Genomic DNA, 14,078 nt, shown 5'->3' with positions numbered 1-14,078 from the left:
AGGATAAAGAGGCAAAGGACATGAACAGTCACTTCCTTAGAGGATACTGAAATGGCCAGTAAGTTTCAGAAAAGGTACTCAGACATCATGGGCCCTTACGGAAATACAAATTAAAACCCAGTATTATTTACCCATAAGCATCGTTTAAAACAAAAAAAGATGGTATAATTAAAAATTAGGGATTTTTTTGTTTACCCCCCCCCTTTTTTAAAGATTTTTATTTATTTATTTGAAAGAAAGAGAATGAGCAGGGGGTAGGGGCAGAGGGAGAGGGAGAAGCAGACTCCCAAGGGAGCAGGGAGCCTGATGAAGGGCTTGATCCCAGGACCCTGGGATGACCATGACCCAAGCCAAGGGCAGATGCCCAACTGACTGAGCCACCCAGGCACACCCCCCTGCCCGTTTTCTGTTGTTGTTGTTGTTTTTTTTAAAGATTTTATTTATTTAACAGATAAAGATCACAAGTTGGCAGAGAGGCAGGTAGAGAGAAAGAAAGAGGAGGAAGCAGGCTCCCTGCCAAGCAGAGAGCCCAATGTGGGGCTCGATCCCAGGACCCTGGGATTGTGACCTGAGCCGAAGGCAGAGGCTTTAACCCACTGAGCCACCCAGGCGCCCCTGTTGGTTGTTTTTTTTTTAAGTAGGCTCCATGCTGGGCTACTGAGATGGGCAATGCAGGGCTTCCAAGACCAAGACCTAAGCTGAGATCAAGAGTTGGATGCTCAGCCAACTAAGCCACCCAGGTGCCCCCAAAAGTTGTTTTTTAATAACTAAAGCTTTTTTGGTGAATATAGTGTGTGTGTGTGTGTCTGTGTGTGTGTGTATACACAAATATTATAAATAAAACTGCTCCTGTTTTATAAAAATTAAAATGACTATCAAATGTTGGTGAGGATGTGGAACATCTGGAACTTTCATACACTGCTGGTAGGTAAGCTGGCCAAATACTTGGGAATGTTGTAGCTACCGAAGCAAAATGACAACTGCCCTATGACCCAGAAATGCCACTTCTAGGTACAGAGCCAAAAGAAACAGATATGTAGGTCTACGGAGAGACATATAAAAGAATGTGCACAGGAACTTTATTCATAATAACCAAATAACAACTCATTCTGTCTGTTCACATCACAGACTACTAAACAAGAATTAAAAACATACTTAGGGGCACCTGGGCGGCTCAGTTAGTTGAGCATCCGACTCTTAATTTCAGCTCAAGGCATGATCTTAGGGTTGTGAGATCAAGCCCCGCATTGGGCTCTGTGCTGGGTGTGGAGTCTGCTTAAGATTCTTACCACCCCCGGCTTCTTTTGTCCCTCTCCATCTCTCTCTCCCTAAGTAAATAAATAAATAAACAATAAAATAAAAAGAACTACCACTACACCTAACAAGGAGGAGGATCACTGACAACGCTGAAAACAGCCAGACACAAATGAATATATATTCTATCATTCTAATTATATAAAGAATAGAGAAAACCTATCTATGGTGATAGACGTCAGAATAACAGCTCTATCTAGGAAGGAGAGGACGTATTAACTAAAGAAAAGGCACAAGGGAATCCTCGGAGGTGGAAACAGTCTATATATTGACTGAGTGGAAATTACATATGTAATTACATTCATCAAGCTGTATACTTAAAGGTTTTTGCCTTTAACTGGATATAGTTCAATGAAAAAATAAAAATAAAAGTGAGACATTTTGAGAAGGGACCAAGATGAGCCAACAAATACCATTTGGTGCTTACTTTGGAAGCTGCCCAGTCAATCCAGCCTTTAGCACAAGGGTCAACGTTAATGAGCACAAGGCCTTCCACAAGCTCTGGATGATTGAGCTGAAATAGGAGACAAAGCGAAAGTGTCAAAGTTCCACTCCCAGCATTCTTTTTAAAAATTGGAACACAGTTAATCATTTCTTATGCATTATGCCATAATGCCTTAGATTTGAAAGTAAGACTTCAGCAAGGTGGTAGGAAGAGTATTTGGAAAAATTGCTCTTAAAGACTGACTTAGCAACTGGAAAACCAGTTCCCTAAAGTGCTGTCAAATGATCTCGCCTTGCAAGGATCTGTAAGGAGACAGGATATTTATTTCCGCAGCAGAGGAAGGCACTTGGCATCTCTGCAGTTGATTGGCCCATGGCGGGTCTCCTCTACTGGGAAAGTACCCGTGGAACTACTTGGCATAAGGAGCTGCTGAGGCTTAGACGGATGAATTTCACACTCATATGCCCTTGTCCCCAAAAGGAGCTTCTAGTTTTTTTTTTTTTTTTTCAGAAACCACATGAATGGGTGATACCACCCTGCCCCACTCAAGAGGCATCTGAAAAATTTCATAATTTCTACTTCTTAAATAGAAATCAATACAAACATTTCTGTGTACACTCAAAACTCTCTAGTTTACTCTCCTTGCCTCTGATTACACTGATTATACTCACTATAGAAAATCTGATAAATAGAAATTATAAAAATTAGGAAATAAAACCTCATAATACCTAACCACACAACATCAATCCCTATTAATATTTTGGTAGTCCTTTCCTATGCCTATGACAAACGATGTGGATCTGTATTCTAACTTTTTTATTAACATTATAGTGTATGTGAATCACATACCACTACGAGCTCTTACAAAAGTTTAATGGTGCACAAAATTCCGTAAGTTCTCTCAAAGAATTTACCGATGTACTGCTCTTATTTGTGATTTTTCAGGTACTATAAGTGCAAAACAGGGCTTTATATACAAACCTATATCTGCTATTCACAGAATTTACAGAAAAACTTACATAAGACCCGCAGAAATACCCGGTAACTAACATAGAAGTAGAACTGTGACCTAGGCAGTGTCTCAAGGGTATCGAGACTAATCCTCTATATACTTACTGCAAATCTGCTGAGGATGTAAGCTCCAGCTCCGACTCCAATCCCAATGATGCTTTTCAGACTGTGAAAGGGGATATAAGCAACACCAATAAGGTTAACTTATTTGAAGGTGACAAAGCACAAATGGAAAAAATACAACTGGGTTCAACTCTGGCTCTGATGCTTAATGGATTCTGGAACTTGGTCATGTTTCTCTAATTTTCAGCCTCAGTTCCCCAACTACAAAAGGATATAACTACCTACTTCTAAGTTGATTTTATGGATTAAATGAAATAGGACTAAAACCTGGGAGTCATTCTAACAGTTTCCTTTCCTATCACCTCCATGTCCGACCCAACAGCAAGTCCTATAAAGTCCACCTCCAGAATATTTCCTTCCTATCTCTATCTACTTCACTGCATTCCCCTGAGGGCATCCAGTACTCCAGCTATCATTACCTCTTGCCTGACTACTGTAATAATTTAAAGGTCTCCCTGCTTTTTCTTTTTTACTCCTCTCCAACCCATTCTCTCCATAGCTAGAATAATCTTTTTTAAGAATGTAAACAGCTTGGGATGCCTGGGTGGTATAGTCAGTTAAGTGTCTAACTCTTGGTTCCGGCTCAGGTAGTGATCTCAGGGTCTTGGGATCGAGTCCTACTTCTGGCTCCATGCTCAGCCAGGGAGTCAGCCTGTAGATTCTCTCTCCCTTTTCCTCTCCCTGAGCCCCTCCCCCACCTCTAAAATAAACAGATCTTTAAAAATATTAAAAATAAATTTAAAAAGTAAACAGCTTTATTGAAATGCAACTTTTATACTTAGAGTGATCATTTTAAAAGACCAAATTGAAAAAAAAAAGTAAATTTAATGCATTCTTATCCAATCCATTTTTAAATTCTATACCTGAAACGAAAATAAATAAATAAATAAATTAATTAAAAAAGACAAAACTGGTATCAGTCCCCTGCTTAAAACCCTTCTATATCTGTATCTATAGCTTTTGAATAAAATCCCAAATTCTTACCTGATCTGTGCGACTATGTAATCTGGCCCTTGCCTGTTTCTCAAATTTCACTCTATGCCTTTCTCCTACTTGCTTATTTGGTCTAGAAAATATTATTCCTTCTGTCTGGAATCATCTTGCCCTGGCTCTCTGTGTTGGTCTCAGCCTAGATGACAACTTTTTAGAGATGCACTGCCCAGCTAGCCTTATCTTTGTGAACCTGACCCTTCTCTAACATCACCCTCACTGACTTCTCTTATAGCACTTTGTGATTATATGTTGGCTTTTTTATTGTTAATTATTCCTCCCACTAAGATGTAAGAAGGACAATGTCCATGAGGATGGTGACTATTCTGTTTGCTCAGCATCATAGCCCCTAGATCAGATACACGGTATAAAGTCAAAAGTTGTGTGAGAGAACTAAAACATACACCTACCTTAAGTGGGTAAGAACAGGAGGCAGCATTTCAGCCAACTCATCCATTGTGGGGTACTGGTACCTGAAATTCGGAAGGATACCTCCTGACTTAGAATGCACCCATATTTCCCAATCACAAGAGCAGCTAGAAGACTATGGGATTCTTAGATAAAAGCATTCTCTTGGGGCGTCTGGGTGGCTCAGTCGTTAAATGTCTGCCTTCAGCTCAGGTCATGATCCCAAGGTCCTGGGATCAAGCCCCACATTGGGCTTCCTGCTCAGCGGGAAGCCTGCTTCTCCCTCTCCCACTCCCCCTGCTTGAATTCCCTCTCTTGCTGTCTCTCTGTGTCAAATAATTAAATAAAATCTTTTAAAAATATAAATAAATAAATAAAAGCACTCTCTTTCTCTCTCTCTTTTTTTTTTTTATAAAAGATTTTATTTATTTATTTGACAAAGAAAGAAATCACAAGCAGGCAGAGAGGCAGGCAGAGAGAGGGGGAAGCAGGCTCCCCACTGAGCAGAGAGCCCGATGCAGAGCTCGATCCCAGGACACTGAGGTCATGACCTGAGCTAAAGGCAGAGGCTTAACCCACTGAGCCACGCAGGCACCCCAAAGCATTCTCTTTTACCAAAGGCTGAAAGGAGATGATGTGTGGACATGATTTTGACATGTTGTGCAACTCTCTATGACTTCCATGCTAAGAAGAAAGGAGAAGAACCCGTGTGTCTCCATATTCTAAAGAGAAGTTTCTGGGACCAGAGGAAGCCATTTGAAAAAAAAAACAGGTAATATGGCTCTTTCCCAGGGTATTTCCAAATCCCTAACAATCACTTTAACCGGGATTGAGGCTCAGTAAACTTCCAGCAATAAAAGTCAACTGAAGAAGTGGCTCTTGGTCTGCAGCTTATATCCAGGCAGCTAAAGGCAAAAACAAAGTCTTACTGAGCCCAACCACCTAGTCACAGATTCTGGACTCCTCATCGTGAATGCTGATTTGCTTTACTCAGGCATAAGATAACACAGTTACTTTATTGCTTCTGAATCTGGTGTATGATATGAACCACGGGATCCTAAGATGGTCAGACAAACCCAGGAATTGATTCAGACTTAGAACCCAAGAAAAGAAGGGAGCACCCACAGAGGTTACAGAAGCAGAGATGGAAAGAGATCTTAAGACAACCTCCTACATATGAGGCAGGATTTACTCTGTATCTGACAGAGAAGTCAGCCTGCCTCTGCTTGAAACACTTTTAAAGCAGTGGAGTGCTCTTGAGCCATTTGTGCACAAAACAGAAAAAAGGAACTGAATCTAAATGTTGTTTCATATATGCTAGTCACTGACCAATTTGTATTTGAGAGACAGAATAGCCTGGATTAGTCAATAACATGGCTTCTGGAGCCAGACTGCCTTAAGTTAAAATTCCAGCTCTGCTACTTATTTGTTATGTAATCTTGGCCAAGTTAATTAATATCTTTGGGCCTCAGTTTCCTCACTTGTAAAATAGGAATAATAGTAAATCTGTCCCATAGGTCTGAGGGTTAAATGACTTAATAAATGTGAAGCGTTGAAAGCAGTGTGAGGAATGTCGTTCAAGTCTCATGTAAGGGTTAGTTAGCTCTTATTCATCCTCAATGGTCTGTTTCACAGACAGTGAGGCAAGTGCCTCACTGGCAGAGGCAGCTCTGGAGAGGAGCCAAGGGAAAGGGGAAAAATCAGCATTCCATAACCTGTGCTTTCACTCCTCCTCCTAAGGTCTTCTCAATAATTACAATGTCCAGAGAAGAGTGAGGGAGACTGAGTCCGCCATCCAAAGCAGGTTTAGGATGAGGCCAAGAGCGCCAGGTCTTCTCAAAATGCATCTCTAGGGGCGCCTGGGTGGCTCAGTGGGTTAAGCCGCTGCCTTCCGCTCGGGTCATGATCTCGGAGTCCTGGGATCGAGCCCCGCGTCGGGCTCTCTGCTCAGCAGGGAGCCTGCTTCCTCCTCTCTCTCTGCCTGCCTCTCTGCCTGCTTGTGATCTCTCTACCAAATAAATAAAATCTTTAAAAAAAAAAATGCCTCTCTAGCCGATAGGGCAGCTTCTCAGAAAAAAATGGATACAAAATATTCAAATTCCTGTCACCATACTGGGAGCTAAGGTTGAGGAGGTATTCCCAGGAAGCTCAGAGGGATTGGAGTTTGGGCCTAGGAAGTTGGAAATTTCAGGGAGGGACACAGAAATGACAGATTTTAAAAACATGATGAAGCAGACAGATAAAAGACAGCAAGAAGTGGGTGTCTCAGACACTTAAGGCTTGCAATTACAGGGAGACAGAGTCCCATCAATGGAGAACGATTCCTGGAAATAGGAAAACATGCAGTTTTCCTCAACAGACTGTACATAACAGTTCTCAGAGCAAGGAGAGAAATACGGAGGATGGTTGGTTGATTAGTATAACCCCTAGGCTATGCTAAAATCAAAGCTACTTCTCCCATTGGAGCTCAGTCATTTGCTCTTCCGAATGCATGCCTTCCAGAAGACCTTGCCTGTGGCCTTACCCTGTTGGGAAAGAGGGTGCACCTTCCTGCTGGCCTGGGGCATCCACGTGACAGACAGCAAAGTGCTGGGTGATCTCTTGCATATCTTCAAAGTTAAAGAATGCATTGAAACAGGATTTATCTGCAAGAGTAAAAATACACATAAGTCACATGTTCTCTGTCTCTCCCTGATTTTCAACAGACTGTACATAAAAGTCTTCTCCATTTCTCTCCAGTTTTCCTTGACTCAATTAATTCCATAACATCGCCTCTTTCACTCCTTTTCCCCCCTTTTACTCCCTTTTCATCACTGTTCTACTAAAAGGAGGTGTCTGAACAATGTGATTTAAGTGGCCCTAAAGGCTGAACACCAGACATCTCAGTGATCTGAAAAAAAAATGAATTCTCAATTCTACACGATGTCTACAAAATAGAAACCAATTCTGGTATTGCACGAAATAATCTTGCATCCATATGTTATCATTTCTCATGCACCTTATTCCTCCATCTGACAGAGACGCTGACTATATTCCAAGAACCTGGCTAGAGTAAATACCCTGCATTGCTTAGATTCACCATGTGGAAGACTGTCTCTTGGCAAACTTGCTGGGGTGTAGAGAGGGTCTGCTGCTTCAAATTCTACCCTATTAATATAACTGTTTAAATCTTCTCATGCAAAAGAGGTTACAGAAGCTACAGCACTAGACTGCAGCCTCAAATGTAGGCGACCTTGGAAAGCTAGAGAAGCATGGGACAAAACACAAGGCTCTGAGCCTGTGGCTAGGGCCAAAATCTTATACGACCATCTAGAAAAGTCCACTTAAAATCACTGATGACAGGCCATAGAAGAATACTTTTATTAATTCATCGAAGAGCTCACAACAAAGTTAAGTTCAAACTTTGGATTTTCTAACTCGAAATATGAAAAAAACCAAAGTAGTATAGACTTAAACAAAATAAACAACTGATTTCAGTTCTGCCTTTTTTTTTTTTTTTAAAGAGACACACTTTATTTTTTTATTTTTAAAGTAATCTCTATGCCTAACGTGGGGCTCAAACTCACAACACCAAGATCAAGAACTGCAAGCTTTGCCAACGAGCCAACCAGGAGCCCCTCAGTTCTACTCTCTTAACCAGTTCATCCTTTAGCAGTTAAGACACAAAGATGAGATATAATTCCAGTATCCCCCAAAAACATTTTTCTGACCAGTTCCTAGACAACTTAATTCTGCCATTAACATGTGTAGCAATGAGGAGGGGAAGGATAAGACAGAAAAGGAAAAACCTGTGCTGTTAGAATACTGGGATTTCTTCTTTTTAAAAATAAATACACAAAGATCAAGTATTAAAATAAAAAGGGAAGGTATAAAATCAAATACATACGATTGAGGCCAATGTCATGGTATGTCAGAATAACTGGTCTGTTTCCCTTTGGTAGGCCTCTGATGGTGACATGGACCACACCATGAGTTGTTTCTATGTCATGTTCCTGTAACAAGAGAATGTATGGTCTCAGCAAAGGCAGAATCAACTTCTCAGGTGGCCAAAGTTCCCGATACCTATTTACTGCTATTTCCTATTTGCTGGGGTGGGACACATCACTGGACTTAAGCCATACCAGAGAGATGTTATAGTGTAAGAATATCCCCACTTTCTAATTCCTTCGAGATAAACACACAAACAAGGAAAAAATATACTGTCTCGACCATAAATTTCATATCTTAAGTGAGAGCAGTCAGAGATCTGTTAAGAATATGCTTACAAGGGGCTATGAAAAGGAGAACAGCAAGCTGGATAAGAGGCCAGTAAGACTTGGGGGGAAGAAAAGTTAAGGAAGCAGAAGATAAGGAGCTGCTAGGTTTCAGAGCCTCTAAACTGATGTTCAGCAACTGATAAATTCAGTAGACATCTGTGAATGCCTCTGCCTATCATCTTTTCCCCTCTGGCAGCTGCTGTCCTTTATCATCCACATATTACAGGAGTGGCTCTTGGCTGCCATGTTTGTAGAAGTAACCTTATGGTCATGGCTTTCTGGAGACAGGCAGGTATCTGGTCCATGTTGGGTATGCATCCTTCCCTGAGAATTTGTAATTGGGATTAAGATTTTATCCCTGGCCTGGTTTTCTCTTGAAAAGAGAAGCAAACTTGGGATATTTTATTTGTTTTATTTTTAAGAGGGCTCCACACTGGTGTGGAGGGGGCTTGAACTCACAACCCTGAGATCAAGACCTGAGTTGAGATCAAGAGTTGGATGCTTAACCAACTGAGCCACCCAGGCATCCTACTTGGGAGTTTTTAGTATATATTTCCATTGCTCTAATTCTCGGTTCTAGCTGTCTGTGCTCTTAATTTCTGAGACATTCCTGGATTGTGTTTGGTTTAAGCTATCTTGGGTGGGCTTGTTCCCTGCACCCCCAAAGAATCCTAATCAAGGCAATGAGTAGTTTAACATGTAGTCAGAACAGAACTCAGGAACTAAATAAAGCTGGAACAAGATGCAACTAGAGCTACTGGGACCAGCACTAAGAGTAACTTGGCAGGAAAAAAGGGAACTATAGAAAAGTCACTGAGATTTATTCTAGTCCTCTTTGATGTCTCTATTTCTCAAAAGTAAAAAATTACCATGTCTAGCCTAGTGATTTTCTGCTGATGAAGTCCTCGCCTATCTCAGAGAGTCTGATAGTAGTTAGGGTAAGATTAATTCTTTCAATAAAAATCCCAACAAAGGCAAAGGGCTTCCAACTTAATTTCTTATCTAATTATGAACCTCATCAGAACTTTGGTCTCTTCTCTGATGTGTGGCATAAAATAATCATAGGCTAATTCAGTATCAGCATATTTCAAATCATAGGCCCCAGGATGGAGCAGATAATCTCTATCAAATCAAACTATGAATGGCTATTTCTATGATTCTCTATTTCTGCTACCTTCTATTCCAGCCTGTTCAGAAGGCTTGGAAAGGGGATATAAGAAATGAAGGAAAGAATGAGATACTTCGAACTGGCTATGAAAGAAAGTATAGGGTTTGGATGGGAGGAATATAAAGGGAAAAATTCCAGTTACTGTACAAGCATTTCTCTTATAGTAACAACAGACTTACCATAACAGCAGACTTACCGAGGAAGGCCCCCCACCCTCCCACCCAACCTCTTTCACTAGCAGGTTCCTTCACTAAACAACTAGTTATTGAATCCCTACTACCAGACCCTGGATTGAGGTCTGGAGATAAAACAGTGAACAGGAGAGTTGTGATCCCTGTTCTCCCAGAGATTATGTTCTAGACAGGAGGGCAGGTCATGAACACACAAATCAACCAACCCATAATAATAGCATGTGGTAAGTGCTAGGAAAGTAATAGGAAACTGTGATAGAAAATAGAGAAAAAAGACATTAACTCTATTAGTAGTCAGGAAAGTGCAAATTAAATTTAATGAGATGCCATTTCACATATGTCAGAATGGCAAAACTTTTAAGTCCGATAACACCAAGTGTTGACTGAGATACAGAGAAATAAGAACTCTCATACACTGCTGGCAGGCATGGAAACTGGAGCAACTACTCTGGAGAACAATTCTGCAATGTCTAGTAAAGTTAAGAGGTGTCTACCCTATATTCTCAAACATGGTCATACACACAAAAAGATATACATAAAGGCATACATCACAGCCTTATTTATAATGTCAATAAAGTTGGAAATAGCCTAAATATCAATAGGAAAACTGAGAAATTATGATATATTCATATAATGAAATACAAATTAAAATGAACGAACTGGAACTACAAGCATTAACAGACAGAAAATCTTAAAAACATAATGCTAAGTAGAAAAGGAGAAGGGTATGTATATACCACTTAATGCAGACTTTTTAAAAAGCAACACTATATAGATTACATGTTTACATACATATATTTCAAGTATAAAAACTTGGAGAAGGAATGTACCCGAACTTTGAGATTTTGTTTCCTTTGGGGAGGTGACAGATTCAGAAAGGGAACTCAGGGAGGCTTTGATCCGTCTCATATTCTACTACTTTCTCTCCTTCTCCCATGTTTTACTTCTTGAGAGAGAAAAGGAATGAAGAGGGAGAAACTGGCTTCTGCCAGATGGGTGACATTACAAGAGAACCCAAGGTGAAGAAAATGTCCAACAATCTGTCAGCTTGCCGGAGCCTTCATTCTGTCATATACAAATCTTCAGTAGCGTTTTACTAAAATACTCCAGCTTGGCCTTAGCTGTGGTACTGAGGATGGAGGGGAAAATATAGTTAATGCTTGGCCCTCAGGCTAGCAGGACCTCCCAAGGCCAGGTAATTGATGAAGAGAGCATAGCATGTAGGGGAGTTCAGTGGGGCAGGGGATAGTGAGCTGTCAGGGAAGTTCAGGAGAAGGATGATGAAAAGGGTGATATAACAAATGGGATAAAACACACACACACACACACACACACACACACACACAGTATAAGCAGATGAGGGAACAAGGCAAAGTAACTACTCTGTCATCATCTCATAATCTGGAGAAATTTATAGTTCAAACTGGATCCCTATAAGATTTCAACCTTTTAGGGAGATATCAGCCCCTACCTCCCCATTACAAGCCCTCAAATTGTATAATGACCAAAGTATTCATGCACCACTCCTGGGCCCTATTGGTCAATCTGGTTGCCCTATTTGGAGCAACACTTGTTTGTCAGTGTCTCATATAGTTTCTCTTCATTTTCAAAGTATGTGTATGTAAATGTTCTTAGTAGAATAAAAAATATGAACTAGGAGACACTCACCTCCACATGGACTCGCAAATATATCCTTTGCGACTCTGTGTTTGAATAGCTGGAAGAACTCTCCATCTAGAGATAAGCATGCAGAGACCCTGGCTCTGGTCAGGCAGTTGCAGGGGTGATGCTGCTGCCACCTTTCTGCTTTAGTCAATGATCATCTGTTTCACAGGCTGTTTTTCTAATTACCTCACCCTTCACTCCAGCATTCTAGAGAATGTGACTACACAATGAGAGCCTGTGCTCAAGGGGCAAAGCCCAAGTAGTGTCTAACAGGCTCTGGTCACAGATCTTTCTCAGCACTCTGATTATTTACCATCTCCAAAGCTACGTACTTCTTGGACATGATCTCTTTATTCTCCAGGCTATAAAATGACCTGAAAACATATTGGTCCCCTCTTCATCCTGGACTGCCTCTCTCTCTTAATCAAAAATGTAACTTTTGGGGTGCCTGGGTGGTTCAGTGGGTTAAAGCCTCTGCCTTTGGCTCAGGTCATGATCCCAGGGTCCTGGGATCAAGCCCCGCATCGGACTCTCTGCTCAGCATGGAGTCTGCTTCCCCCCTCCTCTTTCTGCCTGGCGCTCTGCCTACTTGTGGATCTCTGTCAAACAAATAAATAAAACCTTTAAAAGAAGTTATAACTTTCAAACAAAATGCCTTTTAAAGAATTTAAGAGTTTGTGGGGGTGTGGGGGATGGTTTAAACAGGTGACGGGGATTAAGGAGTGCACTTGTAATGAGCACCCAGTGATATATGAATTGTTGAATCACTTTATTGTATACCTGAAACTAATAAAACACTGTGTTAACTGGAGTTTAAAACTTACAAAAAAAAGAAAAATTTAAGGGTTTGGAATATTGCCATTATTTTTTTTGAAGATTTATTTATTTGAGAGAAAGAGAGGGGTTGGGGAGAGGAATAGAGGGAGAGGCACAGAGAAAATCTTGAGCAGACTCTGTGCTGAGCACAGGGCCTGACTCGGCCAGATCTCATGACCCTGAGATCATGACCTGAGACAAAACCAAGAGTTGGGTTTTGAGTGACTATTTATTTTATAATAAATTTTCACCTTTTTTCTGAGTCCTCTTCCCTCAGCTAAATGTGCTGTTACCAGAATTACACAATCTGATTATCTCTCTGAACTCAGTTAATTTTTGATCACTTCATGCCCTTGTCAGTCTGAAATAGTTGCATAACAACACTCCTGAAAATGCCAACATTTTTGTTAGCATGAAATTTTATTCTGTTTCTAATAAGCAGACTACTTATAAGCCTTGGGTACAGTTTTTGTTATCAGATAGGAATTTTTGATATAATACCTCTACTACTACCTCTATTTGATACTTCCTCTATTTGATATAGTACCACTACACCTCTGTGTAGTGGTATAAGGTTCATTTGCATAACCTCATTTACTCCCATAGTAAAAGAATCTGCCTATCAACAGATCACCTTTTCCTTTTTAAATTTCCATGACACCTTTCCCTGACTCTAGTTTCAGCTCTCTCCCTCCTACCTCTTACCTCTTTTAGCCCAGTTCAGTCAACACTCTTGCAGACTATTTCTACTGTTACTTTTCAACCACCCACAACTCTCGGACTTCTCACAAATCATGTTTTGCATCTGAAAATCTCTTTTACAATATGTCAGCACATATCTTTACTTCCTTCAAAGTCAACTCCCATATCTTCCTCACATAGCCTTAGTTAACAATAAGAAGACAAAGAGTGAATGGTTATTTAACCCACATGCAATAGCCCAGAACACTGACTCTCTAAGTAGGAAAGCCCAGGTAGGATGGGGTCAAGGTCTGGCCAATTCAAACACCCTACCCTCTGGCCACTCACCGTGGTCCAAAAATGTACATGTGACCCAATCTAAGCCAACAAGAATCCACCCCTGGACTTTTCCCTAGAGTTACAGGTAAAGATCTTCTCTTAAGTAATGAAGCTGCTAAACCGAAGAATGTGGGTTTGGGGAAGTTGGCAGGCATTGTGCCCATGATATGACAGAGCTCATCAGGGAAATAAAACCTTCTAGTGACAGGGGGAAAGGGAAATGAGAATGGGGTGCTGATAAAAAGGACCTTTGTTTTTCCTGTAAGATTCTTTAGGTGACTTAATAAAGTCACCTATATCCTTAGAACTTAAACCTCTCCCCCTTGCCCATGCCCACAAACAACTATGATGAAATCAAACCAAAAAAGGTGGGCCATCTCAAGGGGAGGAAATGTGAAGAAAGGCCACCAGAAAGGAAAAGCACAAGGTAGAAGGGTAGGCCAGCAATAATTCCAGCTTTCCTGAGGGTGGGGAGTGTATATAAAGGAAGCAGGGACAAGAGGCTGAAAGACTACGGCCACATTCACATCCTTCAAGGCCAGGGGAGAACATGGAGCTGGTCAAGCTTCCTAACACAGAATGTAGCAGCTAACTGAATCCCAGATCTCTCCAAACATCTCTTTTCTGTGGAAAGAACATTCAGAATACTTATTTCCCATAATTCTTATTTT

General features: G+C 40.9%; 1 protein-coding gene across 5 annotated transcripts in view; it reads right to left on the bottom strand.

Moving 5' to 3' along the window:
* NDRG3 (NDRG family member 3) overlaps positions 1-14,078 on the bottom strand; it is a 74,084-nt gene that overhangs the window by 24,468 nt on the left and 35,538 nt on the right. For 4 of the 5 annotated variants that reach the window (XM_032845815.1, XM_032845817.1, XM_032845818.1 and 1 more), the window contains 5 exons: positions 8,178-8,283; positions 6,816-6,936; positions 4,294-4,356; positions 2,876-2,936; positions 1,742-1,828 (listed from right to left, as the gene is read on the bottom strand). In XM_032845815.1, the coding sequence (XP_032701706.1) occupies positions 1,742-1,828; positions 2,876-2,936; positions 4,294-4,356; positions 6,816-6,936; positions 8,178-8,283 (438 nt within the window). Of the gene's footprint in view, positions 1-1,741; positions 1,829-2,875; positions 2,937-4,293; positions 4,357-6,815; positions 6,937-8,177; positions 8,284-11,574; positions 11,747-14,078 lie in introns of those variants that run through there. The other variant, XM_032845816.1, reaches the window with a different exon arrangement.

This window comes from Lontra canadensis, unplaced genomic scaffold, assembly GCF_010015895.1.
Source record: "Lontra canadensis isolate GAN:19392208 unplaced genomic scaffold, GSC_riverotter_1.0 scaffold169, whole genome shotgun sequence".
Lineage (NCBI taxonomy): Eukaryota > Metazoa > Chordata > Mammalia > Carnivora > Mustelidae > Lontra > Lontra canadensis.
This window is presented reverse-complemented; position numbering and strand designations above follow the sequence as displayed.